The 23,557-nt window shown below is 42.3% G+C and overlaps 1 protein-coding gene across 1 annotated transcript in view; it reads right to left on the reverse strand.

Annotated features, from left to right (window-relative positions):
- Positions 1–307: 307 nt before the first annotated feature.
- Positions 308–23,557, reverse strand: part of LOC143443167 (uncharacterized) — a 74,014-nt gene continuing 50,764 nt past the window's right edge. Inside the window, exon 2 of the mRNA XM_076938805.1 lies at positions 308–478. Within this exon, the coding sequence (XP_076794920.1) occupies positions 308–478 (171 nt within the window). The remainder of the gene's footprint in view (positions 479–23,557) is intronic.

Here is a 23,557-nt window from a genome sequence, read left to right on the forward strand (position 1 = left end):
CTCTGTAAGTTCATATGAGCATCAACCATGTTGCTTTAGAGGGTCTTGACTTCCTGGTGTCCTCCTGTCCCTCTGGATCTCACAAACTCCTTATCTTTATTACTGACTCTGAAATCCTTCTTCACCACCACCTACACTATCACCATCATCACCACCATCTCCCTTCCAAGTGTCACCTTATTCATTATTGTTATCAGTGCAAGAAAGAGGACAAGACCGGGAAAGAGCTATTTTTGTAGCACAATGGGACTGCCTGGGTGTTCTGCCTGGACCTCATATCCAGTAACACTCCTAGCCTTGTTTCCAATCATCTGCAACAGGGAGATTTGCCTTTGTAACCTGCAAATCTTTCGGCAGAGCCAAGCCCAGCTGTAAGTAACAGCAGCCAGCCAAAGATGAGCCACACTGACCGTACTCTACCTGATAGCATCTTCTGTTCCAGCTCAGGGCACTCACGCTTTTGAGGGGGTTCTTCCTCCTAAATTCCAGGCCCAGAAAAAAAAGCAGAGAGAATGTGAAGATAAGCGTTAACTTTCAGAGACATGTTTTTGTAAATCTAAATTCATATGAGATTAAAAGTAGAAACATTTAAACCAAGTCCTAAGTAACGGAGGTTTGGGCCCAGCATGGTGGTATATGCCTTTAATCCCAGCAACTGAGCAGGCAGAGGCAGGCAGAATCTCTGGAAGTTCAAGGCCAACCTGGTCTACAAGGTGAGCTCTAAGACAACCAGGACTAAACAGAGTGATCCTATCTCAAAAAAGCCAAAGAGGGGAAGAGGTGAGAGCTGAGGTTTGGAATGTGTGTTCCTGCATGTCGTGTATCTCTATGTACATGTGTTTGTGTTTGTGTGTGTGTGTGCCAATATGCAGGTCCTCGTGCAGGTGGGTGTGCATGGAGGCCAGAGGTCAACCTTGGATACTGCTATTCTGGAGATAAACCTGGAGACAAACATTGCTGTTTGAAGAAGCATCTGTCATTGACCTTGAGCTTGCTGACTGGGCTAGGCTGCTGGCCAACAGGCCACAGGGATCTGCATGTCTCCACCTCCCCAGAACTGTTCTGTGTAGTTTCTGTGGCTCAGACTTAGTTCATGCATCATGCATGTAGCAAGCAAGAGCTGCAACAATTGAGCCGTCCGTCTCCCCAGCTCCGGGACTTGAGGATTTAGATGAAAAGCAGATGTTGAGTAAGAACTTTGAAGGTGCTAGGCTCCATACCTCTGGGTGCCATTCATACCAGAGAGTCTTTGAGTGGCATCCATAGAGCAGTACAAATCACGAGTCCCTCAGACTTAGGTACCAACTATCTAGATGAAAGACTCATAGGTGTCTCCATGATAGTAAGTCTGGCAGTACAGTGGGACAAAGAAGCTAGGCTCTATCTTTCCTGATACTTGGTGCCGATCCTACATACTTTTGCCAAGTTCTAATCATTAATTTTTTTGTCTGGGAAATGGGCATACACAGTCTTCTCTGAATACTGGTTATTATAATAATGTTCTTTATAGATGATGCTTTATTTTGATCAGTGTGTATTAATACTGTTCAATGTGTTCTAACCAAGCCCATTCTCCCTTTATCCACACTTCCTAATCATTCTGTACCTCTAATAATCAATGTTCTACATGGTGCTGGCATTTTAGCTTTCAGATATGAAAAGGAATATGTGGCATAATATATCCACTTTCTACTTAATCTCGTAGCAGATGAGCAGTAATATATATATATATATATTATATATATATATGGGTGAATGGCATTTTCTTGTTTATGAATATTATATTTTCTTTACCATTTACCCACTGACAGGCCCTTAGGCTATTTCCATAGCTACTGAGAATAGTGTCACGTGGACGCAACTGTGCAGGTATGTTTTTAAATATACTAACTTTTTGTCTTTGGGTTATGTGATCAGCATGATGATCACATAATGAATCATGATAGTTCAGTGCAGGTATGTTTTTAATCTGCTAATTTCATCTCTTTGGGCTAAGTCAGCAGCAGCTGAATAACAATTTATGATAGTTCTGTTCTTGAGTTTCTCTCATTAAGGCACACACATACTCTTCTCTGTGACAGCTGAACTAGCGTGTACTCTCAACACAAGTGTGTGAGTTTCTTTTCCACCACAGTTTTAAAATATTAACAGCCACTCTGAGGTGAGATGGTATCTCCTGCAGAGGCATCATGACACCTGATGTTTAAAACATTACACACACGTGTTGTATGGTATGCATGTGTTTGTGTGTGGAGGATGGCCATGGGTGTGAGTGCATGAGGAGGCCAGAGGCTGATGTCAGATATCTTCCTGTATCGGTCTTTACGTAGTTGCAGAGTTCCTCACTGAACCTGGAAATCCCTGCTTCAGCAAGACTAGTCAACAACATCCAGGACATTCTCCTGTCTCTGCCTTTCCAGTGGCATGGGAAGAGGCATGCACTGGTGAACTCAGCTCTTTTTATGTGGCTGCTGGAGAGCTGAACTCTGGTCCTCATGTTTTCCCCACTGAACCATCTTCCCAGCCCCAGGAATCGATTTTTTTGTTTTTAATGACAACAGTCCGGGGCCCAAACTGTCTCCAAGGGGTCCTCATTGGAGACCAGATTCCCCCATTTTCCCAACTTAAAAAACCCATAGAAGAGCATTGGATGGGTAACTTCAGTATACGAGATTCCCTACCCAGTTATCTCAGATTTATGTGCTGTAAGAAAGCTGAGTGAAACCACTAGCCTTTATCTTTCTACAAAGGGTATGAAACAACAATACAGCAAATGGCATGCAAATGTTACAATATAACCCCACCAACACACAGCAACTCCACACAGCATATGAATTCTGGTTTCTCACCACCCAACAGAATTGTACATAATAAAAACAAGATGAGTTATAATACAGCCACAGGAAAAACCTCTTCCAAGATGCTAAAATTATCCAAGCAAAGCAATTTTATCCATGAGACAATTCTTTCTCACTTAGTGCCAGTGAGACTGCTCGCCGTTTCTTGTTTTGTCTTGTTTTTTTTTGTTTTTTTTTTTTTTTTTCAAGACAGGTTTCTCTATGTATTCCTGGCTGTCCTGGAATTCTCTCTGTAGACCAGGCTGGCCCTGAACTCAGAGATTCACCTGCCTCTGTCTCCTGAGTGCTGGGATTAAAGGCGTGTACCATCCCTGCCTGGCTAGGCTGCTCGCTTTTTATTGCTCTGACTTTTAGGAACATGGACCAACACAACCCTTTCGCTTCCCACCGAACATGCTCATTACACCATCATAAATGCCCACCCCAGCTTCTCTTTAAAGAAAATGCTAAGCCCACAAGAATCAGGAGCAGGAGGGAGGGCTGAAACCCTCTTGTCTGGAGAGTGCTCAACACAAGCTAAACAAGCATCTGTCTTTGGTAGCATAGGCGATGTTCTATTTAGAGGAAGAAGGCTGTATATCCATACATCTCGTCTCTCCAGTGTGACAACAGCCCAAGGGGAGGAATGTCACTGTTTTTGCTGCCTGGTATCCAGTGTATGTCCCAATTCCCTCCTTAAGGGATCCTGTCCAGCTCTGAAGAGGCTGTGACTCCTGTGGTTCCCTTGTGACTCAGGCCAAGGTTCATCAATCTATTGAACTCCGCTGTCTTTGGTAGAGTAGTCATGTGATCCGTGTGATCAAATCAGAGCTAATAAAAAGTAACCAGGGCAGGAGAGATAGCTCCACGAGTGTCTTCTGTGTCTTCTGTGCAAAGGTGAGGGCCTCAGTTTGAATCCCCAGAGCCCATGTAAAAGCAAAGTGAGATTGTGTGTGTGTGTGTGTGTGTGTGTGTGTGTGTTACCTCAGTAGACACAAACGAATCCCTGGTGCCAGCTAGCTAGACCAATAAATGCACTCAAGTCACATACAAGTAAACAAACAAACAAATATTTCATTTTTTAAAGTTAAAAGAGCCAAAATTTTCTCTGGACTTCTGGGACTGTCTCAGACTTACCCACTGGCCCTGAAAGCTAAGGCTACTCTCCAGGTTGGAACAGTTATTTGTAGTTGCTATTCTGTCATATACGTATGTTTGAGTGTGTATGTGTGTGTGTGTTTGTATATGTATGTATACATATATATGATTTATTCTTTGAGAATGCTATATGTGTATACAATGTACTTTGATTGTATCTACTTCCTACCCATCTTCCAATTCCTCCTAAACCCCTACCGAAATCCTCATCCTCCCAACTTCATGTTCTTTTTATAACCAGCTGGGTCCAATTATTGCTACCCATGTAGAGATGTTGTCCCTGTCTGGTTGGCCTCATCATTAAGAGCCAATGAAAATGCACATGTGGGTGCCAATTGATCTCATCAGTGCATCAATCCACCGAAGAGTTCATGATATGGTGGCATTATTGGCAAGTGTGGAAACGTAAACAGACAAGAGGTCACGGGACACTGATGGTGTGTCCTGCCTGGCCCCCTCTTCCTGGCCACCATGAGGTGAACATGTCCCTTACACACCTGCCACCAGGACATTTGTTCTTACCACAGCCCAGCAGCAACAAAGCTAGCATACCAGGAGCCAAAGCAAACCCTCTGTCCTTTAACCCACTTCTCCCAGGCATTTGACACACAATGAGGCAGATAACAGATTGCTATTGGTTCCTGTTGCTCCCTCAAAGTCAACGTGGAGACTTCAGAAAGGAAGGCAAAGAGGTATCACTAGCTGCCTCAAACTTCTCCAGGGTGAGCACTCCCTCGAGGCTTTCCTAAGAGTCTTAAAGATGATCACAGACTGCTGAATCCCACACCCTGCCCAGTCTCCCACTCAGAACTCACTGTAAACCCTGTCATTTGCAGAAGCTGGAGTTATATCTGTCAGCAGGAGTCATAGCCATAAGCAGTGACACCCAAAACAACCGTGTTTGGTTTCCAGTAGACTGTTCCAGAATAAATAGAAACTTCATGGTGATTTTTTTTTTTTTTCGTTAAACCTGAGTTGTGCCAGCTCTTACTGAAGCTGTGGTGAAGTTCAGATTGCAGGTCTGGCACCCAAATACATGTTCCAAGTTTCAGTTGATAGAAAGTACCATTTGTAAATTGTCTACATGAATTCAAAGTATGATTTGAACTCATCTCGGAAAGAAGTCCTTAATTAGGATTCTCTAATGCCAACTAAAGTATTAGAGATGCTGGCCAAGGAGCCAGAGACTGTTGTCTCCACGAAAAGTCTCCAGTCAACGGATAAGGCAATGTTATCTTGTATTTTAATTTAAATTTTCCTTTAAAGACTTATTTTATTTTCTATGTGAGTGTTTGACCTACATGTATAGAGGTGCACCATGTCCATGCCTGGTGCCTATAGAGATCAGAAGAGGGCATCAGATCCCCTGGGACCAGAATTATGGATGGTCCTGAGGCACTATATGGGTACTGGAGATCCAACCCAAGTCCTCTGAAAAAGCAACAGGTGCTCTTAACTGCTGAGACATCTTTTTCCCTCAACAATATTATTGTTGATGTAATTAATGTGATTTAATGTGCTGGCACTCTTAATTGCATAACAGCCATGTCGTGAAATTTGAGAATTTGCAGGAGTTTAGAGAAGTTTTGTGCTCATAACGCCTGATGAAGCTTCACAGGATTTCAAGGGTTTTTCCGAGTCAGCACATAGCTCTCATCTTTGAGACTAGCATCAATAATTAGCATCAATAAAATAAATCATGTATGTCACACTAGTTTATCAACATTTTGCTTTATTACATCATATTTTATTGAGTTTTTGAGGTGGAGTCTTTGCATAGCCCAGGCTGGCCTATAACTCACAATCCTCCTGTCTTAGCCTCATAAGTGCCGAGTGTACAGGCTTGGTAACCACAGTACAGAAAGACAATATCACATAATGGAGAATGAGAGACAGAAGACCCACATTTCCCCTCCAACATGGCTGAGTGAGCCTGACCAAATCTGTTCCTTCTTAGGTTTCATTTCTTCATAACAAAAATGAAGGTGACCACAGCTCTGAAACCTTGTGGGATATCTCCAGGTCAAATCCATAAAAGAAGCATGAGACACATGCCGAAACCTCTAGTTTGAAACGGCCATGAAGGTCAATATCTACCCAATGGCTTCAGGAGAATTCAAGCACTCCTGGGCAAAACCAGAAGCAGCACAATGAAAAGAATTTCTCCACACACAGTGATCGCTCTGTGAATATGTATTGTTTGGGGGACTAGCCTCAGCATCCAGACAATGCTAAGAGCATGGAGAGCCTAGAGAGACTCATCAAGAAGCCAACGGTGGTGTTATGACAGGAGAGGGGAAACACTATTGAAAGATTTGTCCAAGAGGTCCTGTCTTCTAATTCACTGCCATGCTCAATTCTTATTCTTGGGTAGAACCTGACAGAGTCATTTCTAGACCATGAAGAGGGAGGTGTTCCCCCTTCTCTCTGTCTCTCTGTCTCTCTCTCTGTCTCTCTCTCTCTCTTTCACACACACACACACACACACACACACACACACACACACACAAATAGGCAATAAGCCCGGAAGGAGATTTTGATAGTTCAGCCCATTCTGGCATTCTCTCTGATCTTCCTAACAGGACACAAGCCTTTTGTATCAGTTTCTCTTTTGTCAGAGCTTCCAGAAAGGGAAAGGTTGCTCACAGTGAGTTTGAGTGTTGGCTTAGGAGTGTCCAGGGTTCTTTTACAATGGATCAGATGGAGTTTCCTTTCTGAAGGCATCTCTCCCTAGCCTGCTCACCCTCTCCACCCACACCTTCCTGCTGGTTTGGTGCTTCCCACCACCACTGCTAACATGCTCCAGATGTTCAAACCCATCAGCGCCCTTGAGCAAATTCTGAACTTTAATCCAGAGAGGATTTTATTATAATCTAATGTCAGCCTTTCTTTGGTTTCCTGGAAAACGTCATTCATGCAACAAGCAATGATATGACACCAACCCTATACATGCCACGTCGTTAGTATGAGAGAGACCATGGAAACCTGGTTCATGATCCTGTCTCCTCAGAGCTCCTTCAGAAGGGAAACAATCACAACATGAGAAGACCCAGTGCAGAGTTAAGAGCAAAGCACTCAGGGATACTGAGGGATACTTCCTCATCCACAGCTCATGAGAGCTAAGTACCAGGATAGCGCCCTGCTGACTGAGTCAATGTCTGACATTACCAGAAAGTCCTGGCTCAGTGCAAAATGTCAGACTCCCTTTACCAACAGGGCTTTTCCTTCTCCCACCTTGTCTGGGGAGTTTGAAACTCCCGTACCCTCTACCTGCAGAATGCCACATGGCCTTAGTTAGATCACAGATTCAGCTTCTTTTCTCCCAATAAGAACCTGGTCAGAAAGCACCTGAGCTTCCAGAAATGCCTTACCATGCTAATGAGGCATCTCAGCACCTTAGGCTTCAGCCAGTGCCCTTTGCTGCCCTGGATATTTTCACCTCCTACCCCAAAACTATTTAACTAAGAGTCGGGGCAGCACAAGGCTGGTTTCAGAATGAATGTCATCTTGCTGCATGGGTCTAGACTATTCAATTAACTTCTCACATACTTCCTATGCCAAGTGAGAATAGAATATGTGGACAGTGACTTTTGTGAGCAATAACAAATAGAAGTAGTTCACAGAGTTAAGATTTTAGAGCTAGAAATGGCCTCAAGAGATCATTCAATGCAAGAGATCACTCAGGGCTCTAGAGGGTCGTCCAAAAGCCAGAGTGAAGCAAACAATAGTTGCCACAGTCCTCTGCAGTTTTAAAGAAATCGCTACCCCAAGGAAGTCCAGTCATGGCTTGGCGACCCAAACCTTTTAGCAAGCAGAATCTTAATGGCCAGTTGGCCTCTGTCACGTGTAAATTTTGTTGTGTGTGTTTAAACAAGCTTTAAAATTGTTTCAATATGTTTTAGCACTGAGAGATAGCTCCATGGGCTTGCTTCGTAAGCATGAGGAACTGAGTTTGAAAAAAAAAAAAAAAAAAAAAAAAAAAAAACTGGGTAAGGTGCACCTTTATAGTCCCAGGGTTGGGGAGGCTCAAACAGGAGAAGCCCTGGAGCTTACTGGCCAGTCAGCATAAGCTACCTAGTGTGTTCCAGGTCAATCAAAAACTTTACCTAATCAAAAAGGAGGAGGAGAAAGAGGAAGAAGAGAAGAAAAAGGAGAAGAAAAAAGAAAGAAACAGGGAGGAAGGAAGGACAAAAGGAAGGAAGGAAGGAAGGAAGGAAGGAAGGAAGGAAGGAAGGAAGGAAGGAAGGAAGGAAAGAAGGAAGGACAGAAGAAAGGAAGGGAACCAAAAAGCCTCAAACTGTTGCTGGTGCTCAAGTAACAACAGGCAAGGTTGACCTCTGGCCTCCACATGCCTGTCTGTGTACACCACTCCCCAAATGTAAACACACACACAAACTTCACTAAAATCATAAAATTCAAATAAATAAATGTTATTATATATTTAAGTCACCCAGTTTGATGCTACAACAAATAGATAGTAAACAGTTATGATGGTGTAGAGAATTAACACACCCACCATTTCATACGTTACAGTTTTGGTTCGGTTTTTAATGATAAGAGCAGTCCAGTTTTGTCAACTATATTAATCAAGGTGCATGTTCCAGCTCTGTCCTTGTCTATCCTGCAGGGCTGCATTGTCTCTGCTGACCCGTGCCCACCCCCACCCATTCCAGGGGCTGCTGTTTTGTTCTTGATCTCTGTGTTTAAATTTTTTCATAGGTTTCACATGTGGGATTGTACACTGCTTCTCTTTCTGGTTTATTTCACTTAGCACTGTGTCCTACTGATTCATCCACGCTGAGGCGAATGGCAGAATCTGTTTGTAGAGTAGATAGTTCATGATAGATCCATTCTTCCTGCAGTAGACACAACCAGACTACTTCCATACTTTGGCTATCATAAATACTGCTGCAGAGTGTGTGTGTGTGTGTGTGTGTGTGTGTGTGTGTGTGTGTGTGTATCTGTCTGTCTGTCTGACGGTGTCTGTGTATATCTGTGCACTTGCATGTGTCTACTGGCTTTGTTGTTGTTGCTTCAACTTAGATGTTTCTATAATATACTACCATTGTAAATAGATTTCTTGCCAAATATTGGCCCAGCCTAATACAACTAACATCAGTATCAAAAACAATTATATTCACAGTAATTTTAACCCCACAAAATCAAAAAGCTCATGTAAAGCAATTTACATCATGGTAGATTTATTAAGAGCACAGAAGACTACTGAGAGTAGATCCCTGTGTCTTTTTCAAGGTAGATATATTTTTGTTTCTTCTGTTTATGAGAATCATGGCATATGTAGCCCAGGATTGCCTTGGATTCATAATCTTCTTGCCTCAGCTTCTCAACTACTAGGATTATATGTGTGAACTTGCACCTTGGTATTTTGTTGTTGTTTTGGTTTTTGTTTTGTTTTGTTTGCTTAATCCAGTGGTCACAGGTCCAATTGAAAGAGTTATTTTTCAAGGCATAGTAGCATGTGACTATAATTCCAGCATGCATTAGGTTGAGGAATGATCATCAGAAGTTCAAGGCCAGCCGAGGCTATATAGTGGGCCCTGATGAGAGAGAGAGAGAGAGAGAGAGAGAGAGAGAGAGAGAGAGAGAGAGAGAGAATTAATTCTTAATTAGGTAAAGGGAAAATAAATGATGCTAAAAGCTGTGAGCAGAGCCAAGGTAAACAAGAAAGGGTTTTTAGAATACCTGTGTCCTCGAGATTCTTTAAACAGTCACTTATAAACACTCAAGGCAAATTGTCCCAGTGCATAGGTTTGCATGTATACGTGTGTTGTGCTTCACTGTTTGAAAAGACATCTTATTTTATTTCAGATGACCTACACTGAGCCGCGTAGCAGCCCTTGAGGAAAATGCTGTGTGTCTTATTTTCTCATTGCGTGTGTTAGGGCCCTGTGCTAGTCGGTGTTCTATCACGGTAACAAATGCCTGAGAGTATTCACTTATAAAGAGAAAGGGTTTCATGTGGCCCACAGTTTTGGATATTTCAGTTCATGACTTACCTCATTTCTTGGGGTGAAGGGAGCATTACACAATGCAGTGCATCATGGGAGAGGCCCATAGTTCTACTTACCTCAGGACAGAAAATTAAGGAGCTATGATCCAACTACACCCTTCAGGGGTATGTCTCCAATAGCTAGAAGACCTCCCCCTAGGCCCAACCTTTCAAAGGTTCTACCGTATTCCACTAGGAACAAGCCGGAACAGCTTGGGAACACACAGGCCTTTGGGTAATGTTCTAAATCATAACTATAGCAGCCTCAAAGAAGCAAGAGTGAGCAAGACTGGATGTCGATCTCAACTCCAGGCCTGCTGATCATCAGCATGGGACTAATAATACCATCTGAAGGCCTGTCAGGTCTCCAACATGTGGGTCACTCTGTTGTATCCCTGCTGGCTTCTTGTATCAGCTCTTGTACTGGCTTCTTGTGTCAGGCAATTAGGTTGGGAAGTCTCTTTGAGGCCACGACAGAGACACATACAATTTGAACTACAAAGCATGTGTGTGGTCACCATAAGTCGCATTAGCTCACATCACAGGCTGTGGAAGGTCAAAGAAGGGTATAGCTAGCTACCTGGGAGATGAGGAAAATTGTTATGGCTCTTAATGGCAGGAATAAGCTGTAGTTAAACCACGGAAACTGGGCCCACTGTGAACAGACAGAAGCAGGAAGTACAAGGTACACTGAATGCTAAGTGTGTAGTGTGAGAGAAAGCTAGGAATGTGTGGTACCCGGTGCAAACTCTAAGCAATAGGCGCTGGTCATAGAGGAGGCATGGGGGATATAGGCTGACCCATACTGTGTTTGTGTTGTCCTGAGAAACAGACCAGTTAATATATTTATAGATAAGTTGTTGGCGTACAGAGAGAGCTTTATTGTGATGGCTTACTGAATGAGGAAACGCCCTCAGAGCACACCCAGAGACAGTTTTACCAACAACCCTGGCATCCCTCAGTCTTGATAAGGAGACACATAAATTAACCCTCATGTATATTGTGTAGTATCTGATGGCTATGCTGCAAATGTTCACCTAATTTGCAAAGTTGTGTAAGCCCCTAGAGGGACTAAAAATTTCCCATCCTGAAGATTGGTCTAGCAACAGGTCTGGATTAGGGTACTTTTGCCTGTGAGAAGGACAATGAAAACAACTTAACAAATGAACAAACAACACGGCAATAGAACTAAAAATCATTACATGAGTAATTCAGGCCCAGAAACCAAATACTATGTTTCCATTTACATGTGGACTGGAGACTTCAATTCTTGTGTGTGTGTGTGTGTGTGTGTGTGTGTGTGTGTGTGTGTGTATTATGAGTATGTATATGTGAGTGTAGATATGTGTGGATGTGTGTATATTATGAGTGTGTATATGTGTGGATGTGTGTGGAAGTGTGTGTATTATGAGTGTATTTGTGGATGTGTGTGGATGTATGTGTGTTGAGAGTGTGTATGTGTGTGTGTGTATGTAGGTATAAGAATAGGTCATGAAACTATAAAATGGACTTTGAAAAATGAAGAAGAAATCTTAAGGGGGTGGAGAGGGTAAGAGAGAGGTTGCAGATATGATATGATGATATGATATGATATGACATGACATAAAGCAGAATGGAGGCTTCTGAGGAGACCAGTGTGAATCAACAAAAACAAGGTAGGGGGCTGAGGAGTTGCTGGGTCACTAAAGTGCTCCTTGTTCAAGCCTAAGGACTTGAGTTTAGAATCCCAGAAAACAGGTAAGGATGGAGGGCACTGGTGTACACCCGTAGTCACAGTACCAGGATGCTGGAGACAAGAGAACCCATCTGGCTTGCTGATTAACTAGCCTAGACAAATCTGGGAGAGATTCAATAAGAGATCCATATGTGCACATGTGCACAAGTATCCACACACGAGTGCCACGTACATGCGTAAACGTTCTGCACATAGGTACACGTGAAAACGGAAAAAAAAAAACAAAAACAATTGGAGGTGCTGTCTCAGAGGTAGCAAGTGTGCAGGTGGGGAGGGAACGAAGTTAAAGAAGCAGCCTGTGTCTGTCTGTGTGTGTCTCAAGCTGAGGCATCGGGTGTAGACTGCCTGACTGCCCAGAGCATCCATCTTCTGCTGTGAACAACAATGACACAATCCCTCCCAGATGTTGAATAACCATTTTCCACTGGCAACTCCAGCATCCAAAGTCACATGAATAGCCCAGGCCTTAGGTACTCTACGGTCCCAGCTGGCACAGGCCTTAGACGAACTGTGGGCCCAGCTGGCCACTTGGAGGATGACTGCAAAAAGAAAATGCTGACAGAGAAAATCCAGTCTTGATCTGCCTTCCTGGTAGGAACGACACAGCAGCCAACATGTTAGGTGGACATCCATCTTGTGTCACCTGGAAGCTGGCACCAGGGCCCTGTGCACCAGCAGGCGCTTCAATCTGACAGAAGGACCAGAAGTGAAATACAGTCATGTTTTCCCCTGGAAAATAAAATAGATTCTGTATTTCTTGTTTATCTTTGAATGAAAGCCTCTTGGAGTAAGAAGTTTATTCTCTGTCTGTTCTCTCTCTCTCTCTCTCTCTCTCTCTCTCTCTCTCTCTCTCTCTCTCTCTGTCTCTCTCTCTCTGTCTCTCTCTCTGTCTCTCTCTCTCTGTCTCTCTCTGTCTCTCTGTCTCTCTCTCTCTCTGTCTCTCTGTCTCTCTGTCTCTCTCTCTGTCTGTCTGCCTGTCTCTCTCTCTCTCTCTCTCTCTCTCTCTCTCTCTCTGTGTACATGTTTATGTGAGGGTGAGTACACATTTATGTTTGTGAGTGTGCCTGTGGAGGCCAGAATCTATCCTCAAGTATCTTCCTCAATCACCCTCCTTTTGATTTTTTTTGGTGGGGGACACACAAGGTCTCTTTGCTGAACCCAGAGTTCACTGATCTGGCTAGATTATCTGGCCAGCAAGTCCCTTCTCATGCCTCTACCTCCCCTGAACTGGGATTAAGGTGCACACCACTGTTTCTGGCACTTTGAAATGGGTTTAGGGAATTGATCCCTGATCCTTATGAGTTTGTGGCAAGCACTTTACCAACTGAGCCATATCCCCAGCCTGAGAAGTTCTTCAATGTTCTAACCTCACCTCAAGTTCAACAAAAGAGAACATCCATCATCCACTTTCTTCTAACAAATTGATGGTTGGAAAGCTTAGTGTCAGGCAAATAGCTTCATTTGTCATAATAATATGTATTGAACCACAGTATCAGTGAGAACACAAAAGGAAGCAGAGACCCCCTCCCTTGATTGGACCATTTTGGGTCACACACAGGCACAGACTGAAAAAACAGCATGGTGGCTGGGGCAAAGGTTTTCTGGTTTTGTGTGTATGTGTGTATGTGTGTGTGAGAGAGAGAGAGAGAGAGAGAGAGAGAGAGAGAGAGAGAGAGAGAGAGAGAGAGAGCGTGTGCACGCACGCATGTTTGTTTTTTACTCACAGAAAGCACAAATGATGGAAGAAGAAGTGTGTTATATACTGGCAACTTCGGCAGAGACTAGACCCTTGTAAGACTTGACTCTGAGGAAATTTTTGTTGAACCAGGAGGACCCTGACACCTAAAGAAGGGCTGCAGAGATCCAAGAGTAGCTTTGCCTGCTCAGACTTAGTCTTGGATCATTACGTTAACCGTGGTTAAGCTGGGCAGTGGTGGCGCACATCTTTAATCCCAGCGCTTGGGAGGCAGAGGCAGGCTGAGCTCTGTGAGTTTCAGGCCAGCCTGGTCTGCAGAGCAGTTCCAAGACAGCCAGGGCGACACAAAGAGAAGCCTGCCTTGAAAACAACAACAAAATGAGCAAGCAGTGTTTGAACAAAACTTTCAGGGATTCGGGGCTCCAGCTTGTGGCAACAGCTACCTTCTTCTACCCCCGCCCCAAAACAGCACAAATAGAAATCCTTTCGTTTGGTTATTTCTGATTCTCTGATGTAGAAGGTCAAGTACATTTCAGGAATGTGCAGGAATTATAATCACTAAAATAATCTCATAAACATATTTTATGATGTCCTCCTAAAAACAAAGAGAAACACGGGACTTGCATACAAAAACTATTGTAAGGTTTGCGCGTATGTATGTGTGTGTGTCTATGTGTGTGTGTGTCTCTCTCACTCTTTGTGTGTGTGTGTATGTGTGTGTTACACATGCATGGCTATGCAGGTATGTGTGCACACTCATTGGGAAGCACACACAGGAGCACACATTTACACACACACTAAGGAAGGCTATAACATGAATGAACCCTAAAGATATTATACTAAGGGAAATCCGTCACAACAAAGATAAATACTGTACAATTCTAGTCATGCACGATACTTCTGTGCATACAGACAGAAAGTACGGAGGACTTAAGTCAGTGCTGGAATGGGGAGTCACTGTTTCACAGGAATAATTTCAGCTTTGAATGGAGAGAAGTTCTAGAGACGGATGGTAGATATGATTGGGATTACTGAACTATACCACTAAAAATGGCTAACACATTTTATATTGTGTATCTTTACACACAAGGCTTGCCCACTCACCCCCACACACACACACACACACAAACGTCTGGTTCTTACTCACTCATGGCCCCCCTCTCAAGTGATGCCGTAGACTGCCATATCCACTTTTGACCTACTTGCCACCAACTGTTCCACCAGGACATTCTCCTCAAGGACACAGAGAAAGACTTCCTCTTCTCCTCTGCACTCAGAGAGTATGTGCTTCCAAATACCTGCCAAGGAGACTTAGCTGGAACTATGTCACCAGGATCAAAGGAATAATTATCCCCTGCAGGATGTCAAGAGACTGCAGAGGGAAGCCCTTCCTGCAGAGAAGGAAGCTCTCCTCCTACAGCTGTGAGCTTAGCTCCTCATCTATTTCCATCCAAGGATGCTGTTCTCCTGAGGGGCAAACCCTCCAGTGCTATCAGAGGACAGTGGCGGCTGGGAGAGACTAATGAACCACATTAGAGCCTTAGCTGGGCAGTCCCAGGTGCTTCTTCTCCTTTTCTGTCTCATTCTTCATTCTATTAAAAAAAAAAAAAAAACCTCTTTTGCTGCTTCAGCCACAAGCACAGGTCCCACCCCTTGCATCTTCATAATGGTGAGATATGCATACACTTTGAACTTTTATTTCAAAATACCTTTTAAAAAGAAGTCATGAATCTCTGAGTTCCAGTGTCTAGGAGCAAACTCAAACTCATGAATTTTTATTCAAACCTGGCTGTTGAAGGCACAGCATCCCTTAATAGTGACAAATGGCACAGCCTTTAGCTCCCAGTTGCTGACAAGCCAGCACCACGCACGCACAGCCCCCACACTGGCAGTTGCTCTGAGTGTCTGTCCAGGCTCTTCCTTTTAGGAAGCGTGAGCCCCAGATCAACTTGACCATTTCCCTCTCGCTCTGCTCCATGTGCATTTCAGACACACATCGGATATGAAGACATGTCAGGGTGTTTCCCATTTATGATCAATGGTATCAGCACACCCTGGGAAACAGACTTTGAGACCAATGACAAATGAAACAGACATTTAAACATTGGCTACAAGCCCTAGCAGTATATTTGATGAAAACAATAAATAGATTGGATTCTACTAAATTATTCTTATCGTGTATCTGTGTACATGTGGATTCGTGTGTGCCTGTGCCAGAGCTGTGCATCAGGCGGCTTCGTCAGTCACTCCTTTTAGGCTTTTGAGACAGGATCTCACTGAATTTGGAGCCAGATGAGTCAGTGGGTCTGTCTGGCCAGTGAACCCCAGGAGATTGTCCTGTCTCTCCTTCCCCAGTCCTGGGACTATAGACAAGTGCTGCTGTTTACCTGGGTGTTTTATGCAGGTACTAGGAACAGAAGTCAGTTCTCCTTGCTTGCTCAGCAAGCACTTTGCCAACTGACCCACCTCCCAGGCCCTAACATTAAAATTTTCTAACCTGCAAAAGACCCTGTTAAGATGACATACCACAGACCGGAGGAAAATTTGCAAAACACACAACAGGTAAAAATATGGTACTCAATATACATTAAAAAAAAAAAAAAAAAACTCTTAGAATATAACACCAATAAAACACATTCTTCAAAATGAAAAGACCTGAACAGACACCATGTCAAATAAAATATTCAGGTGACAACCATGTGAAAGGTCACTGGGGAATTGCAAATTAAAACAACAATGAGATGGGGGGGGGGGGGCTGGAGGGTTAGGGTTGGCTGTGCAGTGAGAAGCCCTAGCTCATCTTTCAGAGACCCAGAACCCACATTGTACAGCTCACAACAGCCTATAACTGTAATCTGATGTCCTCTGCTGGCCCATATGGGAACTGCACTCTCATACACAGACACACATGCCTATATACACACATGGGGCGGGGGGGGGGGGGGAGTTTTTGTTGTTGTTTTTTAAAACGTAACACTTTAAACCTGTTAGAAAGGCTATGACCCTCCACACTGATAACACCAAGTATTAGCAAAGACATGAGCAATAAGAACTTTGAGTTCTGGGGAATGCAAAATGGTACAGCCACTTAACAAGAGAGTTTGGCTATTTCTTACAAAATCTACAGACATTTTATGATCCATCAACCTCACACCTCAATATGTACCAAAACCAAGTGGTACCACATCCACACAAAAATCTGCCCAGGGAGGAAGCTTTACTCATAATTGGTAGACATTAGAGCTACCAATATATCCTTCAAAGGAAGAGTGGATAACTTGTAGTTTAGTCACACAATGAATTATCACTTGGATATTTAAAGTCATGGGAAAACGATAGAGAAATACCAGCTATAGATCAATATGTAACAAAGCTACACACCCTGTGACCCTAACCACAGCCATGAATCTCTTAATGACAGGATGCATGCCAAGAAAGTGTCATCAGGTGACATTGTCATTGGAGGACTGTCACAGAGTGTGCTTGCATAAACCTAGGGGGTGCCTGTTACACATCTAGGCTATGTGGAATAGCCTTTTGTTCCTAGGCTACAAAGTTGTACAGCGAGTGCCAGTGTGTGTGTGTGTGTGTGTGTGTGTGTGTGTGTGTCTGTGTGTGTATCCATGGTTTATATCTAAGCATAGGAAAGGTATAGTAAGCATACAGAATAGGGGCTGGAGATCTCAGTGGTCAAGGGCACTGGCTAATTTTTCAGAGAACCTGGGTTGGATTTAAAGCACATGGCAGCTCACACCATCTATATGTCCAGTCACAGTGGGATCTGATACCCTTTTGTGGACACCAGGCACACATGTGGTACACAGACATACATGTAGGCAAAACACTGATGTATAAAATATTAAAAGAATACAGTACTTGAGATTTTGTAAATAGTAAACTTGCATAAGATCCTTGCCACAAGTGGAGCTTATTTTGGCAATAGAATACGTTACTACACACTCATGACATACACTCACACGGACAGATGTATACACATAAATAATTTCTGTGTTGAATGGGTAAGTGAATGGAGAGCATGAAACCCTGGACCACTGCTGCAAATTCTGTAGACTGTAGGTACTCTACATGTCAAACAAAAAATTCATAGAAATTATTCTTTCTTCAGAAATAAATGAACCATTATATATAATATATTATATAATATATTATATATGCATTATATAGAATATTATATTTTATATATAATATATAATATATAATAAATATAATAAACTTCATCCTTCAGTAAATATATTGAACTATATTTTTTGGTAATAAATGAACCTGAACTAAGTATAACATTTTATGTCACATACTTTTATATTTTTTAATGGTTAATTTTTTGAGAATTTCATCTATAGATAGTATGTTTCCACTCCTCCTCTCCCACCTCTAACTCCTCCCATTTACATACCTTCAATTTCACATTTTCTTACCCTTTTGTAATAATCACTTCAAATACACACCTGTTATATATCTATACATTTTGTTTTCATATTCTAACGCCATATTATTCTGAATGTGTTTTACTGTTTAATTAAAATACAATTACATCATTTTCCCTCTTTCCTTTCTTCCTCCGGTTTTTCTCAAATACCTTTCTCCCTTATTCCCTCTTGAAATTATGACCTCTCTTTCTTGTTAATGTTATATATACCACACACGTTGTATATGTAAGTAAACATGTACATATGTATGTAAATCCTCAGTGTTTTCAGGGCACTAGGAACAGTGGTTGTGTTGTAGACTTATCTTTTGATAAAAAGGTGGTGTTGCATCTGAGTGGACTATGGGTTGCTTGCCTCACAGGGAAGCTTACATAGCACCTTCCAGAACTGTGAAAGCTAGTCCTCAGGGAGGAATGCAAATAGTTTTCTAGTTATTGAGCCTTTTAAAATAAAATCTATGACTCTGAATGTTGCCCTAGATTCTGTTATTCTTCCAAGATTACATCAATGTCTTCTCAGTGTCTGCCTCACTTGTAGAAATAGCCTGAATGAAGGCTCTTCCCATGTGGCCAATCTTCAAAGCTGCTATGATTCTCAGCCCATTGGTTGGATCAAAGAGATATTGTTTAAAGGGAGAAGATCACCAGTAAGAGGAGACTATGCTGGAACATTATTAACAAAAAGCACATCTTTTTTTTTCCCCAAGAAACAATGGTAACTCAATCTCTGGGTGCAACAACTAGAATCCTAATCTTGTAAGCCATATAAAATCTAAATCCTCCAGTGGTGAATCCAATTCGCCAGATAAGCTGGGAGACACTAGCAGCTATATCTTGCCCTCTTGCTATCTCATCCAAAAAGGCCCTATCTCTTTCCTCTTTCTCTCTTCCCCATTCAACCCAGAAGTCCCTCCTACTTGCCCAGTGTTTGGCTCCTTTATTCATTAGGAGATGATTCACAAGAAGTCATGTGACTCACTCCTTGTCCACAGCCCCTCCCAGGAGAGCAGAATTAACATTAAAATACAAATAATACCAGGGCCATCTACAACATGTCCCCCTGTCTGTCTACTTAAAAGATTCGTTCATCTCAGATAAAAATTGAACACAATTACCATTTTGTAATTTATAAAATACAAGATAAACCTAACACCCAGTCCATCACTTTTGTCAATAAAATAGAACACTGTCATGTATTCTAACTTAAAAGGCTTATAATTTTACACCTGACTTATATTCCAGCTTTAGATTGTAAGCCATCTGAAAACCATCCTCTCAAATCTATTCTCTCAATGTTAAATAGCCTGGGTTGGCTATGAGACTATAAGTAGTCTTTTAACCCCATCAGAAATCCGAGAATGACCAACATTATCTGAAGATATAGGAAGCCTAACACAGCTTCCAGAACTGAGACAAGTTGTAGAGACAGCTACCTACTTACACAACCCCAGTAAGTCAGGAAGTTGGAGCATCATTCTTCAGTCTTCTGGTCCAGGATCATCTGACAGACCTTTGAAAAACAGGAGTTATTAAGGACTAGCTTATTCTGTCTCAGCAGAACTAAGCTGTCCTAACCTGTAACTTGTGTCACTTCAAGAACAGTACAGGCCTGCAGAAGAGACTGGTAATTTCTGCCCAATGGTGACCTAGCCACAATGTATCATCTCACCTGGAGGTAAGATGCTTAGCTGCTTCTTTGAATCCATGAATGGAAAGCTGTTAGGAGCAGATATGTCTCAACAAGTGAATTAATTAATTGTTATATCTGTGAACATTAATTGTCATATCTGTGGATTTCTGATGTTTTTGAAAGCCAACTATCTATATAAAGTAATCTAGACTGCTAGATTACTGTTAATTACTGTTAATTACTTTCAGCTACTTCTAATTAAGATATCTGAAAACACTCTAACAATAAACTCAGAACCATGAATTTGCTATTTGGCCCTTAACTCAGAGGCTTAAACATCTCAGATCAGTTTATAATGACATTATAGAAAGACTGGATCCAAGCCTTGTACTTATAAAATTTTGTATCAATAGAAAAAATTTATACCAATGAAACATTAATTCTGTAACAAAATTAATTCTGTAACAAAATAAGAAATTATGACTTCAACTTAGTAACAATTATAAAGATTTCTACCAAATGAGATTATGGCTACACAATCAATTCCAGCTATTTCCTCCCTGTTCCAGTTATGACCATTTCTACATTCCCTAGAAAGACAACCTTAGAATAACCACCTGCAGCCCCAAAGCCCAGGGAACTGGGGCAGAGACTCTTCATAACTTCTTCAAGCTGAATATGGTCACTGAGATTTTTTTTAAGGGGGAGAGGGAAGGGAAAATGGGGGAGTTGGTTGGCCTTAAGAAGGCCACACCAATGACTGTCTAGTTTTTTTTTCCTTTTTTTTTTTTTTTCTTTTTTCTTTTTTTTTCTTTTAGACAGGGTTTTGCTGTATAGCCCTGGCTGTCCTGGAACTCACTCTGTAGACCAGGCTGGCCTCAAACTCAGAAATCTGCCTACCTCTGCCTCCTAAATGCTGGGATTAAAGGCGTGTGCCACCACTGCCTGGCGGGATTGTCTAGGTTCTGATGTCTGATTGTCTAGGTTCTGATGTCTGTGTCCTGACTGAATCCTGCTGAAAATCCAAGACATCAGGAGTTCAAGCAGGTCAGTTCAGCATATCTGATGATGAGACTCATCAAGGCTATGTATTCTGTAATATACAAATCTCAAAACAAAATTTTAGTATCATCAAGATAACTTTTTGTTTGATTTTCTGGAATCTAGTTCTCTGAGGGACTCCCTTTATCAAATCTGATCCATATTACTCTGGAAGGTGTATAGACACTAATCACCTTTTCTAAAAATGCAAAGACAAAACCTTTCTCCCAAGTCAGCATATCCTTGAGCCAATAACCAGATAAACCTTTATTTTGACCTCTCCCCCAGAGGAATAATATAACCACAAAACTCAAAATTACACCCATTAAAAGTTAAAACAATCCAAAACAAATGAAGTAAACTAAAATACTATATGTGCCTATTCTTAGGCCTTTTCTATTTTGCCAAGCAGGATAATAACCCAAGATTCCCATGGAGCCCACATTAGACAGAATTTGCGCATCCTGTGAGGTGTATTGGAGCAATATATCTTTATACCATCTTTCTGTTCTTCTCTCTGCCTAGAGCAGCCATCTTGTTATACCATCTATCTGTCCGGCTCTCTGCCTGGAGCCACAGACACTATTAATTAATACCTGTCCACTGCCCTCTCTACTTGGAGTCAGTGACTAATTTTCCCTATCCAAGTTCTGAACTGTGAGAGAAATTCCCCATGTAATTCAGACAAAATCTGTATATAAATCTTTCCTAAAAACAAATAAACCCAATTTTATAAATTCATAGTTCAATCAATCTCTGCCCCAAGGAGTAGGCTTTTTCATTCTCCATACAGCTCTCTGACTCAGAGCAGCCTGCATTACCCACAGCAGGAGACCTCAGATCCTGGGAGCAGTTTCTAGGTTCCCGCACTTGAGTCCATGTGACTCAGCTCTACCCAGCTTACAAACAACAACAAAAACAAACAAACAAAAACTCTCTTAGACTAATAATCTTAAATTTGTAGTGGATTCTTACCTAACACGTTGGTTTGCCACCTGTTGTGGGGGAATAATAAAAAAGATCTCCAAGTTCCTGTGCTATGCCCAGCACCGGCAGTCCACAGGACACCAGCAGGGTGTTCTCATCTCAGCAGACTCTCTGGCCCGAGCTCCCAAAATCTCTTCACCCTGCTCACTAAGTTCTCACTGGCAGGTTGCTACCACACCAGCCCCATGCTTCAAAACCCCCACGGCCTTTGTGGTGCACATCAGGCAAACCCATGATTTGCTGCTGTACCTTTTTCTCTCTGGAGCCCAATCAAGCAACCACGTGAAGGAAAACACCACACAAACTTAGTTCAGAAACAATAGTAACTCAATTGCTGGGCGCAACAACTAGAATGCTAATCTTGTAAGCCATATAAAATCTAATTCTAAATCCTGGCAGATTCACCATAAAGCCAGGATACACTAGTAGCTACATCTTAGCCTATCACTATCCCATCCAAAAAGCCAACAAGCACATCTTGAAGAACATGTTGGTCTCTAAACATTTTTTCTCCATTTCTCTGGTATGGCAATTCAAGGAGAGTGTGGGCTTCTTGGGAGAGATGCTGGACCAACCCTGGTTTCTTATCACTCCACTAGCAGTATGAGCTACTGAGCTGGGAAAGGAGGGGCCCTGCATTCTCATTAAACCAGATCACAAAATTTCCATATGTAGCCTGCAACATTGTGCCAGTTATGATCTGGTTATGAAGTGCCTGTCCTCCTAAAAGGCCCATGCCTCTGATGCAAGCAGTGTTCAGAGGTGGCATTCGGGGAAATGATAGGCTCATGAGGATTCTGACTTCATTAATGGACTGACACGTAATGGTTATTTGGGCATTTGTTACAGCAATGAAAAAACTGAATAACATAGCTCTCAAGCAAGACTTTGTCTCTGTCTTTAAATCTTTGAAACCTGCATTGGCTGGGCCCCTTGTGGATGAAAGCCCTTTCAGGCATCTCTTCACAGCACAGGGAGGCTTCGACCCGATGAAGACTGTGGCTGGCCAGTCATCTTCCCACCATCAGCTCCTCAAGAGATTCCAGGTTTTCTTTAGCTGTCTTCCTGTCAGCACTTGCAGACTTGGGGCGGACCTTCATTATATCACTCTCCCTTTACACAATGAAGACGATCCTTCAATCATGTGAGCCACCCAGAGTTAGAAGGGAAGGCAGCATCATAGCCGGGTGCAGCCATTTCTGTAGATAATGCAAACAAGCATTCCACTTTGGCTGTGTTCATCGTCATGTTGAGGAGATACTGTTAAGTCCTAAATGCATGTCTCTAGAAGTTTCTTCATATCTGGCCTATAAAACGTCCCTGAATTTCTGCTAGTCTCACTGCTTTCAATGAAGCAGATCCTTTCTCGTGGCTTCCATTATTTTGCTCTTGTTCTTCGGGAATCACAGCTCTGGTGGGATGGGGCATAGCTGACTGAACAGGAACCATAGCTACTTTTCTACCATCATAGTCCTTAATCAATTTTAACTTCATTTCCAGGTAAATCACTCAATGGCAGCTCTCACTGGCAACACTAATACTGGAGATTTTGTGCTTATGGGTCATGATGAACAGAAAGGTATGAAAGTAAAGCAATCTCAAGAGAAAAACGGAGCAATGAAGATACCCAATCAATACAAGACACATGAAGCTGGTGCCAGCATAACATAACATAACATAGCATTCCATACTAAACATTTTGTTAAACAGGAGCGCACCCAAGAATGGCAGTGCAAACAGATTGCATAGCAAAGGCATAGCCAGCCACACAGTTTGTATCATGATCATGCAGCTCATGAAGTCCACAGGTGAAAGGGATGTAGAGGACAGATAAGGAAGAAGTCGGAAGGAAGACGTTAGGGGCAGATTGATTAAAACACATTAAATGCATGAATGAAACTCCCAAAACAGTCAAAAAAAAAAGATTAAAATCTTCTTTGAAAACTAGACACAGAAAATAGGCTCCTCTGAGTGAATTCTAAAATACTCTGGACTTTAGCTAGCCCTAATGTATCT

Source organism: Arvicanthis niloticus, chromosome 8 (genome assembly GCF_011762505.2).
Source record: "Arvicanthis niloticus isolate mArvNil1 chromosome 8, mArvNil1.pat.X, whole genome shotgun sequence".
Lineage (NCBI taxonomy): Eukaryota > Metazoa > Chordata > Mammalia > Rodentia > Muridae > Arvicanthis > Arvicanthis niloticus.